This window comes from Saccostrea echinata, unplaced genomic scaffold (assembly GCF_033153115.1).
Source record: "Saccostrea echinata isolate AGI-Se365-2 ecotype Australia unplaced genomic scaffold, CSIRO_AGI_Sech_v1 ptg000075l, whole genome shotgun sequence".
Taxonomy (NCBI): domain Eukaryota; kingdom Metazoa; phylum Mollusca; class Bivalvia; order Ostreida; family Ostreidae; genus Saccostrea; species Saccostrea echinata.
In genome coordinates, this window is record NW_026889824.1 from 1,056,321 (window position 1) to 1,079,661 (window position 23,341).

The following is a 23,341-nucleotide window of genomic DNA, read 5'->3' on the forward strand; positions in this document are numbered from 1 at the left end:
CATTTTATGAGAAACTGTAATGTTGAATATTACAAACACTGATTTTTTTTTTTAGACATTTGCATTAACTGATATTAAAAAAAAAATTTAAACAAAAACAGCTTTTTTATGAGTTGAATCTCTATAGACCTTAGACTAAGTTAGAGAGAGCATATTGACCTCGCACTTCATGCTCAGGTTTGAATCCTGGTCTGGTCAGTCACATTTTTCTCCCTTGCCAGTTAGTATGAGTTACACTTGGTGCCTCGTCCAGATGCGTTGGAAGAGACAGGTAAAAGACCTGCCAGGGACGGTCTTAGTTGGTGTCTTCAGGTGCAAAGACCTTTCAGGAGAGAGGAATGTGGTGGTTGGGCAGGTACTGGCCACATAGCTTAGTTGGTAGGGCATCTCACTAGTGATTCAGGGGACTCGGGTTCAAATCCTTTTCTGGTCCATCACATTTTCCTCGCATGTTACATATTTAAAAGGCCATTATATGGATTTGCATTTTTTTCTCAGGAACTGGGAATTATTGATACATATCATTGGCATTAATGTGTGTTGAGGCCTCCACAACATTTTCATTAAGAAAAAATAAGGGGAAAAAAAGAGATACTGATAATAAAAAAAACTGAATTTATTGAAATATTGAGTATTTGTAAATGTATAGCTATTTTGTTTTCTTGAGATTTAATGAATAGTTTACAGACAAAAACAATGAAAATTTTAGCATGCCTAAAAAATTGAATAAAAAATGCACCTGGTGATTAACAAATGCATTTGTACATACCAAAAATTACCTGGTTGCAGCCCCCTCCCTCTTTCCACTTCACCTGGACTCATGGAAAATGACTGAAAGTGTACTTCAAAACCCCTGTCTCATGCAATCATCCACTTCAAATGATCTCTGGCTACAACCTGCATGCCTCCAATCCAATAATATATTTTATATACATATATATATATATACGGAGTTATAAAAGAAATTATTGATCATTTCTGTAACATTTTAGAAAAAAACAATGGTGGATTGTTTAGACATGGTAAGTTCAACTTCTGAAGTCATTAACACTGTTACCATGGTATCTGGCACAGAAGCTGATGACATCATCACAATTGATCCAACTCTGAAGGATGATTTGAATGATGAAACAATTGTGGATACAGAGACAGGACTAGCCATTACCTCTAGTATACAACTTTTTGTACATTGTAGTACATGTATTATTAATTGACAACCATTTTAATTAAGTTAAGCTAACTCCATTTAGTATTAGGGTTTGATATTTTTAAATTGCTTAAAATAATGTTATAAAACTTTGTACTGGCATGTGCACCATAATATATTCCATTGATCAGTTTCAATATATGAATGTAAAAAAAAAAAAATGTTGACATTTTCTTTTACTTATAAAATATTTTGACAAGTCTTTTAAGAAATAATATGTCTGTTACTTTGGTAATATTCTGTAATTGTTCACTTTTACAGTGTCCCCTAGTCTGGCTAACCCCACCATTCAGGGCCTGCTGTCCTCTCCAGCAGGGCTTACATTGCCCAGTGGACAGCTCCTGACAACTACAGATGGCATACAGATCATTGCTGTCAATGGAACAAATGACATCACCAGGGAGGGTCAAATATGGCAGGTGGTCCACCCAGATATGGCCACAATCATTGCTGTAAATGCTGATCAGACATTTGAAATTGAACCCAAAGAGGAGGATAAACTAGGTGATGAACCCTCTTTAAAGAGAATGCACAAACATTAGGGCTGTCACGAGTAACGGAAATAACCGAGAACTGCGGTCCAAGTTGTTCGGTTCGGTTCCGGTTCCATTTTTCTGGATTTTGGTTCAGGTCTGGTTATATATTAGAGTCTGTTCATTTAAAAAAATGGCGTTGAAATCAAAGGAATGATGACGATAACAGTGATAAATAAACATCACAACTGAAATCTACTTCATTCCATGACAGAACACTTGTCACGGAAGTATTAGATTATTATCAAAACAAGTAGGAATGGTCAGGTTGTGGCTAATAGTAGGCCAAGTCACCGATGTCTAGACGTTTGCATGGTTAAGACTTATTTTCAATGTAAAGGACAAGATAGGTTAAGACCCCTTTTTGGCCCCTGGTTTGGGGTGTCTTTTAGAATGATGTCACAGTTTATCAATAAAAACCTGTTTAAGTGAGTATTCGTTCTAAATTATGGGATACACAGAGGTCACAGGAAGGTCAGAAAATATGTCAATTTCTGAATTTTCTCATTTTTACGTGAATTTCCATTGATTTTACACCACATTTTGTTTCAGAAAACATAGAGCACAAGCTTGCCTATCTACCAAATTTATATATTTCATACACTAGTATCAGATGCATCTTATGTATAAAAATCTCAGATAGGCAAGCTTGTGCTCTATGTTTCCTGAAGTGAAAAGTATCTCAAATTTGACAAATTTCCAACAGAATTGAGGAAATTCAGGAAAATGTCATACGTCTGCACCCTCTTATGGCCTCTGTTTAAGTTTTGAATCAAAATTAGTGCTCGTTTTAAAACAAGCATCGTTTTGAGTTCTTAACTATGAACTATCACAATTTTAACTGCGTTCTGATTTTTACATCAAATAAGGGGCCTATTTGGCCATTACCATACCTTGTCCTTTAATGTAACAAATAAAGATTTTTCAAGTTAAATTCATGAAATTAAGGTTTAAAATAGATGTAAATAACCGACCCAAAAAACCCGAAACTGAACCGAAAATTTACAGAACCGACCCGACCCGAAAAATTTTGGAACCGTGACAGCCCTAACAAACATGTAGGATATTAACACAATTATTCACCAAAAAATGTTTGATTAGAAAAGAAAATTATCAGAATGTCTCAATACTTTCCAAATAGCCCTTACACTACAGTTTTGGTAACTTTGTACACAGACTATACCAAGGCTCATGATTCTCATATTCCTCTAAGATTTTAAAAGAATAACCTTGAAAATTTAAAATCTATTTTCCTCCTTCAGTTTTGGTACATGATTAAGAAAGATTACAAATTCAGTAAATATTAACCTAAAGAGAAGTCTGAGAAGCCCAGGTGCAACTTATCTCTTCTACTATCACAAGTCCAATCAGTAGAGCTAAGTCTTATCAGAAACTTTTGGTTTGTAGGAGATACTGACAAATCAGTAGAGCTTAGTCTTATCAGAGACTTGGTTTGTAGGAAATACTGACAAATCAGTAGAGCTTAGTCTTATCAGAGACTTTTGGTTTGTAGGAAATACTGACAAATCAGTAGAGCTTAGTCTTATCAGAGACTTTTGGTTTGTAGGAGATACTGACATGCAGGATACAGAGAGCTGTCGCTCAGGGACTGGATCTGTCGATGAAGGGATGCCAGATAACGCTGATGTTCTCCCTCCAGATACTCCATTGTGGGCTCAGAGGATGAACAAGTGTCAGGTCAGTCTCAGCTGTTAGTGATCCTCACAATACAAGACTTGTGGATCAGTATGGTGGATAGAAGTCACTAAACTACAATGTCCCATACTTGAGGAGCCCCCAAATTGTATGACGTACAGCCCAATTCATACTTTTTCAATTAAAAGTATTAATACATACCGTATATACTTGCCTGTAAGTTGAATTTTCGGGAATTAAATTTTGACTATGTATGACTTATAAGTGAGTGCTAAAAAATTGGGTATTTTTCTGGAAGAGGAAATATAGTATTAATGTAATAACACCAACGATTATCATATATAAAGGTTGATCTAAGGTCACCACATGCATATAACACAAATGCTTACAGATTTAATAGATCTTATAGTTGTTTAATTTGTCAATAAAAGGTCACATATTGATGTCATACTCCCAAAATACACTTTGAAACAAAGGTAATTACAATAAAATATTAATCTGAAGTTGGCAACTGATTCTGGCAAAAAAAAACACACTGACATATAAGCGGGTCAATGGCAAATTCCTCCATAGTAATCTGAAAAAAAAAATAAAACCAACATGAACCAAATTAAGGGCAAGTATAGTACTAGTAGTATCTTTATTGGTGTATAAATTACATATATTTACATGTATATATGTTAGGGATGCCAAATGAGCAAATTTCATTAATCAATTACATGGATTATCATTATTTGATGGTTTTAATTGACAATTAATCAATTACAGTTTGTATCTTGTTTACTTTTTTGCAATATTAGAATTACATGTATATTGCAAACGTATTCTGGGTTAAATTAAAAAAAAAACAAATGTGTATATATTTAATACATATATACATACACAGTATTGACTTTCCAGTACAAGTACACCTATGGACATTTTATTTTACAAGCACTAAAACCATTCAACTGTTTAATAAACAACCATTTTCATTAAACAATACATGTATTGCTTGGTTATTCATAATAATCATTTTAAACACTTTTTAATGGATATAGTTAATTGTATCCATAATTAATCAAATAATTAATTTTGAATTTTTCAGAAAATAGGTGACTACTACAGAGGGTATGTTGATTCTGAAGTTGACCTTGATCTTCTTTTGACCTACCACAAGCAGCAGACCCAGAGTTTCTGGGGCACCCGTCAGTCCCCCTGCCCTGCCAAACCCTCCACCAGACTAATGTGGAGGTCACAGTATGTCCCATTTGATGGAGTTCCTTTTATGAATTTAGGTGAGGAATGTTTAAATATAAGGTTTTTAGCATCCAGACTAATAACAAGTTTTTAGAAAAAAGATAAAACAAAATGTACAAATCTTAATTGACAATTAATCATAGTTAAACAAATCTTGACAAGAAGTTTATGTCTGACACACGACATTTTTCCTGAAGATTTTGATTTTATTTAACTTGACTGGTCCAAGACCAGAAGAGCTTAATTTATTGAATGCTTGAAAGTAACAATTTTTCACAATGGTCCTCCCACAATCCTTTTATTTCCAGATTTCAATAATATTTGAAAACTGTATTAAAATATGCAACTTCAGTGTTTTTAAAATTTTTATAAATTACATTTTTTACTTAAGAAGTAAGAATATGCTTCAATACTTCAAGTAAGTTTCTGCTTATTTTCAGTAAAACTTTGTACAAGTGTAGACCATACTTTTTGTGAAAATAATATGCATAATATTCTATTTATTAATATTAAGTTGCAACTTTTGTTAATGTTGCATCTTGTGTTACATACTGCAGTGATTTGACTAGAAATACAGTATTAGTAGAAGGAATTACAATCTGTTATTTACCAGTCATATTGGAAATGTAATTATATGTTTGTCATATAAATTATCATATGTTAAATGTACAGGGAGTAGGGCAGTGGTCATGGAGTGCCAGTTTGGGCCGAGGCGACGAGGAAATGCCAAAAACACATCTACAGAGTACAAACAAACGTGTCCTGCAAGGTATTACCTAGTAACATAAAAAGCTAGACAATTGATAAAGATCTGGGGGGAAAAATGAAAATGCATATAGTTAAATATTACTAACAGAACAAAAGGGATGCTAACTTTGTGTACTTACTACAGAGATGTAGATACAGTTACAATATAAATATACCAAATCTGTAGATTATCTGTATTTTTGTCAGAATATATATCAAAAAGGTCAAGAAGTTTCCAGAGTTTGCTGTAGATTTTAATCAAGATAAGAAATCCCTCAAAGCTGCAATGGACAATGCATTTCATCAGCTGAAGGTTTTGGGAACCAATGATATTGGCAAAGAATTGTAAGTTAATACAGTCATTATTTAGATAATTTCCTTTTCATAACTGATCTCTTCTGCGTTTCTCAGTTTTTGCCTGATAGTGAATATGCTGTAAATTTAACTGCTACTTTTGAGGGATCAATTGAAAAATTCAAATAGAATTAACCTGTTATACAGTAGTTACTTACTTCACCTGTCACAAAGATCTGATGGAGAATCAATTAAAAAATAATGAAGATGTGCAGGTATGCAGTGTTTAAGTGTGCAATATGTGACCATTAAATAGAATAAATGTGATGTAAATCAAAATACATTTCTTATAAATGTATCTGTAGGGTCAGATGAACATATGATATTAAAAAAAGAAAGCATTGCATTTATCGAAAAGAAATAAAAAAAAAACTAAGAATGAATTCAAGCTATTACATGTAAGTACTCATAACATTTTCTATTTTTTAGGTATTATGTCCAGTTACCTATAGAGAAAGCCCATGAATTTCATGGAGAGCTGCAACTGAACACAGCTGAAGCCCCCACTACTTCACTCCCAGACCCAGAGTCCACCAAAGAGAGGCTGGACCCCCGAGTCCGACAAAAAATCCGAGAGCTAGTAGCAGCAGGAGAAACCAGTGTGTATGCTGTCAGAAAACAGCTAAGGTCAGCAGGTTATACTTTGATATGGTCATCAGGTGAGGTCAGCAGGTTATACTTTGATATGGTCATCAGATAAGGTCAGCAGGTCATACTTTGATATGGTCATCAGCTAAGGTCAGCAGGTTATACTTTGATATGGTCAGCAGGTTATACTTTGATTTGGTCATCAGGTGAGGTCAGCAGGTTATACTTTGATATGGTCATCAGCTAAGGTCAGCAGGTTATACTTTGATATGGTCAGCAGGTTATACTTTGATATGGTCATCAGGTGAGGTCAGCAGGTTATACTTTGATATGGTCACCAGCTGAGGTCAGCAGGTTATACTTTGATATGGTCATCAGTTAAGGTCAGCAGATTGTACTTTGATATGGTCATCAGCTAAGGTCAGCAGGTTATACTTTGATATGGTCATCAGGTGAGGTCAGCAGGTTATACTTTGATATGGTTATCAGCTGAGATTTATTTCAGTAGCTATTCCATTATTTCATACAGCTTACCTGATCTTATCTGGAATCCAAGATTGATAATTTTCTACTTGAAACTAGCTCCAGCTAAAAGTAATTTAGAAAAAGAAGACAATTTTTGTAATGAATCAAACTAGCTCCTTGTCCATATAATACAAAGTATAGAGTATTCATGTCATCAAATTTTGTAAAGCCCCAGGGATCAACATTAACTGTTGTCCATTTGCCCAGGGCAAGTAAATTCTTAATTCAGGCAAGTGAAACTTCTGATGTACTTGTCCGATCGGGCAAGTGAATATTTCTGATAGATTTTTTTATCTTACATTATTTTATAATCAAAACAATAAATTGAATGTTTGATTTCTACCAGGAATATGACATTGTTTTTGCATTTGGAAAGTCCTTTGTAGTGTTTCTAGATCATACCATTTATTAAAAAATCGGGTTCATCATTCCGCTTTTCTTTCGTAGTACATGTAGTAGACAAAAATACACTTTCCTTCTGACAAATTTCTTTACATTCTTATTATGAAATTAGATATTATAAAATAGTTCATTTATTTACTCACAGAATATAAAGAACACCAGTTACAGTCCCTGAAACGTTCTACTTTCCCACTTGAACGATGAACGAACGCAGAGCGAACGGTGAGTGAACGATGTGTGAACGCTGAACGCAACTTGGTGAATGGTAGGTGAGCGAACGCAGAACGCGAACGGAGCGCGAACGCGAGCGCAAAGTAAACGGTGAACGAACGGTGAATGCAAGGTGAACGATTTATTCGGAATGCCTCTGATCTTTTCCATGCATTGTATCTATTCTATTGTATTCTAATGTCAGGCGGAAAATAAATAAATAAATAAATATTCAAAAATTATCCTAAGAAAGATGAAACATGCGCCTTTAGTAAAACTATTAATTAAGTTTCTTACAATATTTTCTGCACATATGTATGATGTTTTTATTCAGCTGTTTAATCACACGATTTTTATCGCTGTAAAACATTGTCGTTGTTACCGAACGCTGTAGTTTAAAAGATAAAATTATTCTACTTGTAAAATAAATATGTTTATTCTTATTTTTTTTTTTTTATGATGATGATTTATTCAGCAGACTTCTACATGTATCTGTAGACAATTCCCCGTGATTATACTCGGACAAGGTGATACAAAGAAGCATTCATATTATTTGTTATAGATTAAAATTTCAGAACTTGGTATTTAAGTAATACGTGTCATAGTTTTGATTAAACGGACAAATGAGAGAGAGAGAGAGAGAGAGAGAGAGAGATTCTGTTTTAGCCCCCCTTTCCACAAATGCATCTACATGTACATATGTACCTGTATAAACAAAAAATCTTAATTTTTATCTAAATATATCAGGCAGTGAAAGTAACCTTTTTTATTTATCAACAAATTCACTTTGTTTGACAGTCATAATCGGTTTTTATTTTCCTGCTTCAAGTTCACATGAAGTCCATGTGCTTGTCCTGTCAATCAAAATCATTTGACACTGTGCAGGTGTGAAAGTCTCGTCACACCAAAGGCGAAGTGCTACACTGTAGTATTTCCAAGACGTTTTAACATGCTTTATCATTTCTAGATCTGATTCCAATTTTTCCAATAAATAAATAAATAAAATAAATTGGGCATAAACACTTCGAATGAATTTGAAACATACTCCCTGGCCAATTTAAAATACCACCGTCGGCGCGTGTATATTTTGAACTACTATTGTTTAATGACATTTTTAGATGCATGTTTGTTTTGAGACTGAAATTTTTGTGCTACAAAACGCGTTAACTCCTTTGTAAATATTACTTTAAAATATTCTGGAAATACTGACTAAGTAACCGATCTACGTGGAAAAAAAAGGGGGGGTGTCTTAATCATATTGAATGGCAAACACATTAAGTTATTGTGAAGAAAGGAATTTTTTTCTCTCTAACAATAGAATTTATGTATGAATTGTAGCATATTACATTTAAATAAATATTTTTTAACCATACTATCAATTTAATTCTTTCCAAAGATATTTAATTAACTGGATATCCGCAGTACTATTTATAATTCTCAGAACTAGTTCTAATAATGTATTTCTATAATAATTGAAAAAAAACGTGTTAGTAATAAATACTTTCGTAATTTTGCTGCAGTTGGTAAATTAATTGACATGGATTATTATCTCTCCATTAACGACTTGTCGTCTTTAACATAACAACAAAATGTTGCAGTGCTTGAAGTACCTGTATATTGCCTGTATTTAAATTTAATTTTTCAGCATCGTTCTACATAGGTACATACTTATAACAACATTTATTTTCAAAAGTAATTTAATTAATAACCTAACAGCTAAGTTAGAATAATAATAAAACATGTTGTAGATAATTTATTCCCATAAAATAATGATCCTTTAAACATGATATGTTAATTATTAAATTTCAAGTCCCGTAAATCCTTACTTACAAAAAGATAAGTCCTTTCACTTCGGAGTTCCGAATGACAGTGAAGACTGAACAATAAGTGAACGCTGAACGCAAGGTGAACGCAAAGTGAACGAACGGAGAGCGAAAGGTGAACGCTTTGTGAACGGTGAACGCGAGCGCACGGTGAACGCAGAACGCAAAACTTGAACGTGAACGGTGAACGAACGGTGAAAGCACGCTGAACGAAAGTGAGCGAACGGAAAAATGGGAAAGTAGAACGTTTCAGGGACTGTATTCTCGAGGCATGATGTATTCTGATCAGGAATGTATGTTTCAAAACATGACAACTGCTTTCCTTTAGCTTTTCAGGGGAAAAAAATCGAAATTCACAAAAAAAAAAAAATCGTACAGAAAATAATTTTCAAAAATATGATGTTTATTTTAAAGGAAACTAGATGAAATCCCGCGCAAGCGCAGGGAATTGAATTTATACCACTACCGACAGAAAATATATTGTAGTTCATACTGACAACCAACAGGGTTATAGCAGGAAGAAATACTTTGTTCCAAATCCCGCATGTGCGTCTCCACCCCCCCCACCCCCCCCCTCCCACCCCACCCCCTTTTGCAAAAACTTGACACACAATTTCATTACTTTATGTTTATTGTGAAACCTGTTATACTATGTTATGGATATATTGTATGCTCTTATTTCATTTCCGTCAAGGATAAATTAAAAGCAGCGAATATGCACATTTTACTGATAAATTGATTTTTTTGGGGGGGGAGGGGGGGTAAAAATTCACAGGTACTCGTGTCTTGGTTTATAAATATGTATGTACCTTATTGATATGTAAAAAATGTACTTTACCTTTTTTACATATCAATAAGGTTCATACATATATATAAACCAAGACGCAAGTATCTGTGTAAAAATTAGTTTTTAACGCCCTATGAATAGGCCGAGTATTCAAAAACAAAAAACAAAACTGAAATGTATTAATTAAAGCACAAAATTTTACAGCTTTAATTGTATTTGAACAATATCTTATTCATTAATTTTCTCTTTTCATGTAAGCAGTGAGGAATATATACACATTTTACAGACAAATTTATTAGGAAAACCTACTACATATATGTAATAGTCTTTCGATATATAAATATATTCACAACTTATAGTGTTATCAATGATTTACCATTATTTCAATGACCATTCACACATTAGCTTTTGTTATGTTCCTACAGCTATAGTTGTCTTGTTTTTCTTTTAAACATTGGATTCGATGCTATATGATGTTCTAGAACCTTCCGTCAATATCAAGATCGGTGAATGACAAAAATAATTTGCACATTTTCCTTTTTAATCGGTTATCACAACTTATTTCTTTTATGTCATTTAAATCAAGTTTTGATTGAATAATTCAGTGATGACGTTTTATGAAATAAATACGCAATTGATTGTTGTCGGTTTCATAAAAAATTGCCTGAAACTTAGATCCGCCAACCGGAAACGCCACCATACTCACGTTTTTGCTATTTCATGGCTGTTTATAGAAAATAAAAGTAGACTTTTAATTTAATGTACGATACTTACAATGCGAGTGAAATCTAAATATAGTTTACGGACATCATATTGTATCTAGTGTATTCTTAGAGGAGTAAGTGAACACTATGGTGCATCCGTTTCGGACTTTATTTGCAAAATTTATTAATTTATAAGTATAGATATTGCTGCATAGCAGTGTGAGTTTCCAAATATTTAAAATGAAGCATGACCAGCACATCAAATTTTTTTCCGGCACTTAACTTGCTAAATATAAAGTAATATCTCACTTTATTTACAATAGTTACCAGTTTTCTCTTCTTTCTAATTTTTGGGCAACCAAGTTTGGAATTCGGACAAGTCAAAGTTTGAGTCCACTTGCCCGAAGGGCAAGTGAATCTGAAAGTTTATGTCTATCCCTGAGCCCAAAGGCTTTATGCTAGACTTGATCATGTATAGTACCAACCTGTATCTAATTCTATATTGCAATAGATATTTAAAAGTGATACCTTTTTACTTATATTTACTTTTAAGATCGCATCGTAGTAATATATTTGTGGAATGTTTTTTTTACTTCCTAATGTACATGTAAATGCAAGGATTCTATTAATTTTTGAAAATAGATAATCTTAGGAAAAATCTTGAAATTTTATAAATACAGTTGCTGTTTCAGATTATTAGTCATATATATTCTTAATTTTTTTTTTTCCTTTTTTTTTTTTTTTTTTGTAATCAAGAAAAGTTATTCCCTGAGCTTCACCTTTTAGATTTCTATCCCTCTGTGGGCCCCTTGCTGACTGGTCAGTTATCTAGTTTATGTAAGGTATCTGCTTCTGAACAAAATCAGCAGCAAAGTGAAAGGATCATTATACCCCCCGCAAACGAAGTTTAGGGGGGGTATATTGGAATCAGCTTGTCCGTCTGTCTGTACGTCTGTCTGTGGACGAGAATTTGCCTGGACCATTTCTTGGAAACTGTTGCAAGGATTTGTCTGAAAATTTGTACACTTATTATTCGTCATATGAAGGTGTGCACCTGGTATTTTCATCATGATTGGATAATTTTTGTACATTTTACAGGTGTTTTTATCATTTATATTATGTGGTTTTGTCCAGATCTGTTCCCAGAGACTATTGCATAGATTTGTATGAAAATTTGTACACTTATTATTTACCATATGAAGATGTGCAACTGGTATTTTCATCATGAATTAATTTTTTTGCATTTTACAGTTTTTATACGCCCGTCTTAAGACGGGACGTATTATGTTATAGCCTTCATGTCCGTCCGTCTGTTAGCTTTTTCATGTCCAGCTCATAACTTTAATACTATTAGGCCTAGAATTATCAAACTTTGTCAGCTGATACCTCTTGGGTAGAAGGTGTGTCACACATTAAAAGTAGGTCGCTCTGACCTTTAATTAAAATGCTATGGCCAAATATGGAAAAATCCTGTCCGGCTCATAACTAGAAAACTATTAGACTTAGAATCATCAAACTTGGCCAATATATGCATCTTAGGTAGAAGGTGTGTCGCAACCTTTTTCAAGGTCACTGTGACTTTTAATTTAGTGAATTTTTTTTTAAAAACTTTGTCTCTATACTATTAAATTACACAGTCCCCAAAAATGTAAGAATGTTCCAGTATCCTTATTAAAAAAATGTTAAATCAAGAAAATACTTATTTTTTTTCATTATATACTTTACAGCAATCTATAACAAATGTAATGTTATAAGAGAAATTCCACCTCTCCCATGGGTGTAATCATCAAGCAATAGTCAAGGAGAATTTTGATAACAGAAAATTACATGTCAAATTAGAGAGAAATTAATGACTTTAGTGTGAGGAACTAACTGGTAGAGCATCTCTGATCAAGCAGGTGTTATCTGTTCAAGGTATCACACTGGTAATTGTTTTCACTATGTATTTCTATATAGAATAAAAAATCATTAAAAATCAGGTATTCGAATTCATGAAAAAATATTTAGCAGGAAGTGTTAGACGTTACCAGTCACATCAGCTGACACTAAAAAATAGGGTATCTACACGGCATTTTCTGATTTTTTCCATCCGCAAACAGGAATACCCTTAAAACCACGTGTATTCAATGTGTTTCTAAACATCCTGTGTGCACCCCAGGAAGTGGCCTCCTATGCCCCGAAAGAAATAGTTCCTGTCAAAAACCTTTAATATTTTACAAAGTACATAAAATATCCTAGGCACAGATACCAAAAATGTAAAAATAGAATAAGGGAAATTAAAAAATTTCTCACAATAAAAAAAATTTTCTTTATTATGTATGGAACTACAATTGACTAAGTTCATTTTGATTGGTCAATTACCGGTGTGATACCTTGAAGGACCTTTGAAGTTGTCAGATTTTTTTCATTTTTGCACCTGAGATTTCTAAAATAACTGTCACTAACATCCTGAAGTCTGGGGATCTAATTCCCATTATTGCTGGAGATACGATGCATTTATCTCCCTTACTCCAGAGCAGTCAAGAATACACACTGAGCACTCTGACAGAAGTTTTTTGTGCATATCTTGAAGCAGAATTTCATCCTTAATAGACTAAGCCTGGCAACCAATTTTGTATCTGTGGAGAGTATATGCACTGTTCTTCACAACAAACAAAAAATAATTCACAAGTCTGAGACCATTATGCAATTATTACATAACAAAATTGCATTTTACCCTCCTAAGAATGATAGAATTTACAGAAATTGTTAAATATTAGGCTGATAATAAAATCTGCATCTGGTCAATTTATGTTCCAAATAAAGCCTAGGTACTTGTCTACAACCTGCTATGCAGAAGTTTATCAAAAAGCTGTGTTGTAACACAGGGCAGTCCAAATGATATCAGCATCTGGGGAGGTTCTGGACAGCTCTGACACTCCATTAAACTTGCTTTGATGATAAGAAAATGGAGAAAACAATTCAGATGTAATTTATTGTTGTGATTTATGTAACTGGCGTTCTCTGCAGACACAAATTAGCCATGAAATTCCAATTGAACATACATAATTATCCTCTTTTCATTGAATTACTCAGGAATTTCAAAGGTGTTTGATGAATTTGCATGATTAATTCAAGATTACAGCTTTTTGTTTCACCAAATTTACATAAAAATTCAACATTTAAATTTAAAAATATAAATCTTAAACATTTTTATGAGTCCTAACACTTTTAAATGTGAATAAATGAAACAAAGAAACTAATATCAAGCCATCCTCCATGATTCTTGGAGGTGGGTGGGTGTACAAAAACTGCTGATAAAATTTATAGGAAATGACAAAAGAAGAACAGGGCACTTTATTAGCTGAATTATGGTTATTCTGATATTTTGATTGTGTAAATATGTCAAATTTCTTCATCACTTTAATTTGTAATTTTTTAATATTTCAGTACATTAATGTGCTTAACAAATCATGCTAAAATAAACATCCTGACTGAGACTTAATTTAAAAGAGAGGGTCAACACCTACATAAAAGTGGTAAAATGACAAAAAACATTCTCCGGCAATCTGAAAAATCTTGAATGTCAGCTACGATCATCAAGTATTTTTTTAAGAAAAATGTTTTATGGTAGATAGTTCCTACAAATCTAAGAGTCATGCAGTAATCTTATTAAAAATATTGCATCAAGATAACACAAGTTTTTGTTTCTTTTTATAAATCTTTGTAACAAGTTAAAAAAATCTCTGTTTTCAACGGAATGACATAAATATGCATTTTTAGTACAATACAGACTATTAAAGCAGATGGTGCAGATCCATTCATCCCTTGGGAGTAATGAATGGACATGCATCCAGTTAAAGATTATAATTAATGAGTTCAATGTATAGGAAGACTAGCTGTCTCAATCATTTCTGTTAGAGCATCTCTGATCAAGCAGCTCTTATCTGTATCCTTTGGGAATTGCACAGAGAAAAACTGCTTGTTAGTTTATAGCATATGTCATTTGATGGCCAGCGTTTTATTTTCAAAATTAATTTGGCATAGATTAAATTGTTAAGACTTTTTTGATATTCTTTAATATGATATTTTTATTTAATTTTTTGAAAATATCAAATAAATGTGAAAGATGGGGGGGGGGGGGCTTCAGATGGGCATTTGTCAAGGTCTAACACAACCAGTTGAGAAATTTATTATAATTAGTGCCTGCACTACAGGAAATGTATAAACATCAAATATTATAAAGGAATGGAAAAATCATGGAAATCTTTGAATTAAGGTTGACATGATTTTCTTACACCCTAAACTGTTTATGATAATTGAACAATATTTGATGGGCGTATCATGCTGTGGCGGGGCACTTTATTTATTTATTTATTTTTTTTTATTGACTTAGTCATTTCAGTTTCATGTCTAAGGTTTGAGACAAAGAATCTAGAACATCTGTACAAAAATGTGAACTACAGCTTAAAACTAGGGAAGTTTCTAGTATGCCGGTCCCCAGAATCACGCGATTGCGCATGAGCAGTTATTTCCCTTGCCGTTGCTATGCAGAATGTAAACAAACCGCCATTTTCCCCTCGCTTCAACAAGACGCATTCGATCGAGTGATTAGGGTTAGGGTATTTTGTCTTAAGATTGGAACTGTTTTATAAATCCACTCTTAAATCTTCCTGACTTAGGGCTAATTCATGTAATTTTTGCTTACAAAAGGCACTGCCAAGTGCCTTTTGTGACCAAAAACTTGCATGAATCAGCCTTATGTCAAACTGCACTGTGCCGATATACCATCTTAGAGGAGTAAAGCATGAAACATGCAAAACTTAAACAAACCGTTAATTAAATATGGCATTGTATGCGATCTACGGATTAGGGTTAGAGTATATATAGCTCAGATATTGTAACTATTTTATATTCACCCATGTTCGCATCTTATATCCGACTTTGGGCTTATTCATGCAATTTTTGCTTACAAAGAACCGGAAGAACAGGAAAGTTTTGCGAAACTTGGATGAATTAGCCTTGGTCTAATGTTGAAACATATGCGATATTGTACGCTAAGTTTTGGCAAGTAATTGGTATTATTATACTTTCATGTTAAATACTAATATCTGATTGGTTTACACGCATTTAACAATCCGTAATGTTACCCTCAGCGTTAGCAACACACTTAACAACGGGTAACATTTCGAAAATATCACATGCGTTCAAATCATGCGCGTACGGTTCACCGTAGAATTCTCAAAGCGTCAGTTGTGCGTTTGAAAGAAGCCGAATAAACGACGTCAATAAAAGCTTGCGTCCGATGTAGCTTACTTGAAAACAACAAACGACAGACGAAACATCCTTGCGAATGCAAACTTTAGACGATAAAGGACTTTTTGAGTAGCGAACAAACAATAAAAAGGTTGGTAAATCTTTTCCGAAGCTTTCTTATTGAGAAAAATAGAAGCGGGGAGTCTGAAAGCTTTCTAAGCGTGAACTCAACGATCTCCGAATTTTTCTTTTGACATCCGAAATCAATAAGACATTCAGTATAATAAAATAAATAGTACACGTTTTTGAGGGTAACAGTTGAAATTGACACCCCTCGGAAAACCATTGTCAACCTCCGCTGACGCGTCGGTTGACAATGGTTTTCCTTGGGGTGTCAATTTCAACTGTTACCCTCAAAAATGTGCACTATTTATATAAAAGCGACTTACCGTTTAATTAAGCTCGATATCCTAACCTCCTAATGTCCATATTCAGAATATTTTTTCTTTCAAATCAATGGTGATGCACAATTCAATCAACCAATTACTAGTAATTAGTTATCACTTGTTAAATCCCTGCATTTCTCACAAAAATCTCGCAATTTTAGTAGCATTTCACTTTGAGTCCTATCAGCTACTTCTTCATAAGTCTTCATTACGTCAAAACACAAGTGACGCACGTCATGAATATTTATGAGATTACGTCAAAAACTGATCATGTGACTACATTCCTAAACAACGCAAAATGGAGTTTTATCTACTAAACAAGTACGTTATTTTACGAAACCTTTTAATTCTCATTTAAAAAACTGTGTTTAAAAACCAGTTTTTTAAACCCAATTTTTCACAAGGAAAACGATTTTTGGCTCAAATTTGCGATTTGTGGCCTTTTTTATCGATTTTGTCGATCGCTCACGTGATCATATTATATTGTACACCGCCTTCGGTGGCACCCATTTTAGCGCCATATTTATAGGGACCGGTGTACTAGAAGTGTTCCTAAAACTACTCATTAGAACTAAAAAAAATTACAAAGTATTAAAAACAGTTTTTACATATTACACAGCAGATAGTGTAAATCCATTTGTCCTTCGGGAGTAATGAGTGGACATGCATCCAGTTAAAGATTAATTAATGAGTTCAGTGTGGGAAGCTGTTAAGGCATCTCTGATCAAGCAGTTCTTATCTACATCTCCTGGGAATTGGGCAGAAAGAAATTAAAAAAATCTCTGTTGTCTAAGTCTCTTAATTGTAATTTATGTCTGTCAAAATACATAGTTACTGGAACCAGCCTTTTATTTTTAAAATGAGTTTGATCATGTTGATATAAAGGTATTAAGATCACTTTGATTTTGTATAATTAATTATGATTTTTTTTTCAACAATCAATTTGCAGAGTATGTCTCACAAAGATGACAGATAGTTGCAAACTATTTTTTCAATGTAATAAAAAACACTGTAATTATTAGTATTGATGTTTTATTAGGTTATACCTTAGTTTCATTCATTAACAAAATATATAATGAGTAATTAAATTTTCACTCTAAATGTTTAGGCAAATTGTGAACACCTCTCACATCTAGAAAACATTAGTGATTTGGTACCATCTCTGAAAAACCCAGCGGGGGTTATTTGTCCCTTTTGGACAGTTCTAGTTTTTCATTCCCAACATTGTCTAATGAATGAGATATAAAACTTAAATAATTAGCATCATCTTCATCATTCTTTTTCAACATTATGGAAGAGGGGGTGATTTACAAAGAGAAGGCTTTTTTGGTGGTCATTTTGGGAGCAATTGATGTTGATTAATTTCAGAACCTATTAATTTCATGTTGATTAATTTCAGAACCTATGTGTCCAAAGTGTTGTACCTGGGTACAGAGGTACCAGAGAGACATGACTTGACCCTGTTTCCTACAGTCAACGACTTAAAGAATCAGATCCATCAGGCAATGGTAGACGTGGAGAATGGGACTCTTGCCGTTACCACTCCTCAGGTGGCACAGCAGTCAGCTTTCTTAACTGCTCTATCCTATACACAGATTTATGAAAAAAATAATAAGTTTGTCATTCTTTCCTCAACATGATGTCTCACTAGGTGTACAGATGTGTTTCCATCATTTAAATATTCCTGCATTGTAAATTAGTATTCTTTAAGAGGCAAATAATGTTCTGATAGAAAAAAATAGATGTAGAAAAAAGTATGTTTGCACAATGTCCACATCTGTGCAGCTGTTATCACATAATTTTCCATTCCTTGTCTTCATCTATTGACATTAGAATAATTGTGATTTCTGTGTTCGTGGCTTTTTATTTATCTCTGTTTATATTATGGACAGGTTAATGTGGAGATCGTTGGTCAGTCCTCAGCAAGCCAGACTACAGAGTTCTCTTCTGTAGTGGATGGTTCCGTGTGGTCATCTGATGGGGTGGAGCCTGTCCCTGAGACGGTCACTGTTACCCTAACTCAAAAACCAGGAGATGGTAGGTAGCAGGACAAATCATGTTACAACCATAATTAAACCAGGAGTTTATTTCATGAAACAGTCATAAACTAAAAGATCATGGTAAATAGAAGTACAATACATGTAACAGCCATAAACTATAAGATCATGATAGATAGAAGTACAATACATTTAACAGCCATAAACCAGGAGATGGTTGGTGCTGGGAAAAATATTTTCCTAAATATTTAGATGAAACAAACTTAGTAATGGAATTGTATTTTATATATTGACATTTGATGAGTAAGCAAATACAAAAAAAAAAGTGAAATTATCATAGCCAAACCTCTCCATATAAAATTGTTAATATAATCATTCTTTTAACAGATGGACATCATGTGATATCCCGCATTGAGACACACTTGAGTGATGGTTCTACACGGATTAGCACACATCTAACTCCAGAGACAGCCCAGCTATTGTCTCGACTTCATCCCAACATGTTCCCTGCAGGATGTCTTTTACCTGTATGTAAACATCTAATATATAGTTTTCTTGACATAATTTGTCATTTTATGTTATTTTCGGTTTTTGATTTGTGACAGAACATTTTACTGATACAGCTATTCCATAAAAATATATGGGGGCAGGAGAATTTCTCTTTTTTAAAAATCTCCATTTATAGAATTAATATAAATGAATAAATTCCACTACTTAGAGACTTCATGCTTAGAACTTGAAGTGTTTATTAATCTTGAATCCCCCAAGCATGGTTTTATTGTTATCGGTTTGAATTTGACCTTGTTCAGGGCCATGTCACACATTGTGATAATAACCAATCTTAAGCCAAACATGTTCTAATATTTTTCTGTTGCAAAGGTATGATCCACACAAAAATTTTACAAATCCAAAACCAGTGACCCCAACCTTTAAATGACCTTGGATCATGGTTTTGTCACCCCCACCCCCCACCCCACCCCCCGATCATAAAACAATAGTGTTAATTTTTAATGGTTCAGAATTGCAAAGTAATGGTCTAGACAAAAATTTGAGAATTTAAAAATCTGTTTACCCTTAATACTTTTTTCATATGATTGGGGGTCAGGACACACCCTGAAAAAAACCTCCATGATATTTACATTTAAAAGTTATGAGTAGAAATAAAATACATGGATATACATTCAGGATGGATAATCTTTAAATGCTAAATGGTTTGCAGGGCATGATTTTGTCTCGTTCCTTTAATAAGCCAATGATCATGCACAACAATCATGATGACTGTAGCCATTTTCAATAGTCAAAAAATAGCACTTAAAGGCTAATGTTTTTTATTAACAAAATCTGACTTTATTTATGAAAAAGATTATCTTTTATATCTATCTAGATTATCTTATCTTATGACATTGTATGAGATTGTACTTAACCAATTTTGCCATTTTTAGCTCTACTGGTCAGAGACCAGAAGAGTTTATGCGATAGTAAGGTGTCTGTCATTCATCTGTCTGTCAAATCTGTTTGTCTGTAAATACTTTAAAAACTCTACTCCTCTTACAGCTTTGGTCCAATTTCAATATAACTCGGTACACAATTAGACTACACTAAGATACTTCTACTTTTCATCTTCTAAAATATCACTGGGCTAATTTTAACCAAACTTGCCACAAAACATCCTTAGGGGAAGAGGATTCAAGTTTGTTCAACAGTTCAAGTAAAGGCTTTTGAAAATTGAAATTCAAACTGAAGTGAATCTTTTAAAAATCTTTTTCTCAGGAACCACTTGGCCAGAAAAGAAGAAACTTATGTGAAAGCTTCATTATGTGCAGATTCAGATTTGTTTAAACCACCCCTGGGGGTAGGGTGAGGCTACAATAGGAAATCAAAGTTTTATCTAGGAATATATAGGAAGAAATCTTTTTAAAGAGTTGCAAACCACACTTAATCATATTGATAAGCAAATGATCGGAAGTTGTGTAAATCAGATGTTTTTAAAATTATGAGCCCTGAGATTAGGATTGGGCCTAAATCAGAGATCCAAATTTTATATAATGCATGGGGGTACTGGAGAAAAAAAATCTTTTCCAGAACAGAAGGGCCATGTTGATCATATTGATGTTGAAACATCCCATTGTTGTGTGGCCTGAACTTTGATCAAACATAACTTCCTTAGGCCTAGATTTTGGTCCACAATTAATAAGTAGGTCAAAATTTTTATGAAATTAACAGGGAAATTAAAAAAAAAGTCATCCAATGAAGAGCAGCAGGGTCATAGTGATTCAGATGAGTGTTGTGGCCCATGGGCCTCTTGTTTTTGTCTCTAAGTGTTCAAATGTATGTATGTGCTATTTATGCCGACTTCATATTTTGTTCCAGTCTAGTGATCCAAATGAATCTCAGCAGTCCCTGATAGAGTCTAAAACAGACGACTTCCCCTTGAAGGAGGATTCTTCTGACACTCTGTGTATCAGTGCAATCCCGCCCTCCTCCACTCAGAGCCCCCCAATGTTGGACAGTGCGGAGACACATGACATAGAATCTCTGGCTGTGATCGTTAACAGTGACGAGTGTGGTAGTCAGACAATGATGGTGTCTATAGACAATGGTAACCTTGACAACGCATCAGATCCCCCATCCATTGTCCATCACGCAGAGGAAGAAGATACCTCTATAGAAAACCAGCTTAACTGTGTTGGTGTTTCCATGGCAGCAGACTCAGAAATCATTCTCAGTGATACACCTGTGTCAGAATTTCAACCTATTACAGATTCCTAGTGCAATATTTTTATTTATTTATTTATTTGTTATGTTACTGAGCTTTTCATTTTGATAGATGGATTTATTTATATATGTTGAACTTTGCCTTTTAGTTTGTTTTTGGGATCTCTTGTGAGAGGCAGAGATATGGTCAGTAGTGTGAATCAGTCCAACTATTTTTTTTTAATTTTCTCTCTAAACATACCAATTTGTCAGCTTGAAACATTTTCACAAATTCAGTTAATGTTGATCTAGATAATCAATTCTTAGCTTGTTTTGCATATCTTTATGACCAGAGAGTTCGAAAAATTCAAATAATGATATTTTTGTATAAGGTACAAGACTGATTTTGAAGTTTAATGTCTCAAGTACATGTGCATCAGAAATTTACACTTTAACAGTATCATTGAAAACTACCAGGTATGCATTTATGATTTCTTGATAATTTTGACAGAACTTGCAATATGCAAGTTTCGAGATTGTAACTCTCCAACGATAGAGGTGCAAAAAGTATCCATATCAGCATGCAGTGGGACAGGTTGTTGAACACAAACGTGCATAAATAAATATTTACATTTCCAATGTCTTTGTCCGAGATAAAATTACAAATTGTAAAAATACTTTATTTCTACATAAATCTACTGGTTCATCGATAGGCGCGGTTAAAAAAAAATCACGTGCGGGGCGGGACAAATAGAGACAGAAGCGGGGCTATTAGCACGGGAATTTGCAGAATCAGGAGCATGTAAATATAAAGAATAACTGTCAGATTTTTTGGATTCATGACGATGATCAATCGATTGGCTTGCGTGATAATTTTATGCATAAACGCCTTCGGCGTTTATGCAAATTATCATGCAAGCCACTCGATTGATCACATCATGAATCCAAAAAATTAGACAGTTATTCCTTAAATGAACAATGGCTTGGGCTTTTAAAATTCATTCACTCCTCCATGGCACATGATCCCACCTCTGATGTTTGCTCTGCTCCAAAATTTGTATTATTTAATGGACTTTTGAGCTTGAATACTGTTCGTTATCTCCATACATTTCATTCAATTTTGTAGAAAGATGATAATGTCAAGCATTGATGATTTTGATTAATTTTATTGAGCTCTACTATAGATAATTGAAATCATTTTTTGTGAAAGAGATGCTTCCCTGGTTGTACAAACCTTTTATAAAAAGAGTGCTCTTAGAAATTACACGTACAGTATATAATGAGGGAAAGAATTGGTGTGTCATTTGGGATGCCAATGTGCAATGAACAGATGCGTGTGTATTTATTAGAGATCCATTTCTTTTCCCTCGTGTGATAAGTCTTATCCACTGACATTTTCTTTTGTTCCATTTTTTTTGTAGAAAAAAATTGATGCTTTTACTTAAATTTGATAATTTTCGAGTTGAAAAATGCATCCCAATAATCAGCTATGACAGACCACATATCAATAATGATATCATAATGTCCCACCTGCCTGTTTAGGTGGAAACAAAACTAACCTCTATAAGGAAAGAGGGCACCAAGGGAGATAATCTTGAAAATTGTGCATTGTTAATTCCCATGAACATGACCTCCATTAATTTGGTCATCACTAAATTCCCAAATAGGATATCTATCAGTGTTTATACTGATCTACACGGGGCACAGGGCTGTGAACTGTGTAGCCATTTCTGATAGCCATGTTATTTTATTTTGGCAAACAATCAGCAAACTGTATGTTTCTACTTATTTCATACAGCTCTATTCTTTTTTATATTTGGGCAGCAAACCAGTGCATTTTATAAGATGATATCTTAGAGAGAAATAAAGACTTTTTATGGATTCTAGGTTTAATTCACAGCTGTCTCCTTGTACTTTCCTTCATGTAAACTTCACTTTTAAGTAGATTTACTCTGCTGTTTGTTCCAAATAATTGTATTTCATGTGAACCATTAAAGTCATTTGACGTACTCTTTATTGTGTCTGTTCCCTGGGTTTCCATTATACTTATAGTAAAAGCACAGGTATGTAATTATCTATCTGTTACATTGATGCTAATTCTCCATTTGTTGTAAACATTTTAGAAGAAAATTGCATGTGCTGTGCAAATGATCCACATGAATTTGTTAGGGCATATAACTAAAGATTAATGTTA

General features: G+C 33.7%; 1 protein-coding gene across 2 annotated transcripts; it reads left to right on the plus strand.

Annotated features, from left to right (window-relative positions):
* Positions 1–996: 996 nt before the first annotated feature.
* Positions 997–23,159, plus strand: LOC133176398 (calcium-responsive transcription factor-like). Of its 2 annotated transcripts, XR_009719456.1 has the most exons (12): positions 997–1,170; positions 1,469–1,711; positions 3,308–3,438; positions 4,484–4,673; positions 5,308–5,404; positions 5,590–5,727; positions 6,166–6,363; positions 17,856–18,006; positions 18,349–18,493; positions 18,841–18,980; positions 20,824–21,758; positions 22,108–23,159. XR_009719456.1 is itself a non-coding variant. In XM_061311520.1 (11 exons), the coding sequence occupies exons 1-11, from the start codon at positions 1,002–1,004 to the stop codon at positions 21,220–21,222; spliced, it is 2,001 nt and encodes a 666-aa protein (XP_061167504.1). In that variant the 5' UTR covers positions 997–1,001; the 3' UTR covers positions 21,223–21,965. The 2 variants fall into 2 exon arrangements, 1 of the variants encoding a protein (XP_061167504.1); XM_061311520.1 differs by lacking the exon at positions 22,108–23,159 and having other exon boundaries at positions 20,824–21,965.
* Positions 23,160–23,341: the final 182 nt, after the last annotated feature.

Excerpts from the sequence above, each read along its gene's own strand:
- LOC133176398 (XM_061311520.1), top strand. The coding sequence starts at position 1,002 with ATGGTGGATTGTTTAGACATGGTAAGTTCAACTTCTGAAGTCATTAAC. Across the intron at positions 5,405-5,589 it reads AAACAAACGTGTCCTGCAAG|AATATATATCAAAAAGGTCA; the intron begins GTATTACCTAGT and ends TATTTTTGTCAG. Across the intron at positions 5,728-6,165 it reads AATGATATTGGCAAAGAATT|GTATTATGTCCAGTTACCTA; the intron begins GTAAGTTAATAC and ends TCTATTTTTTAG.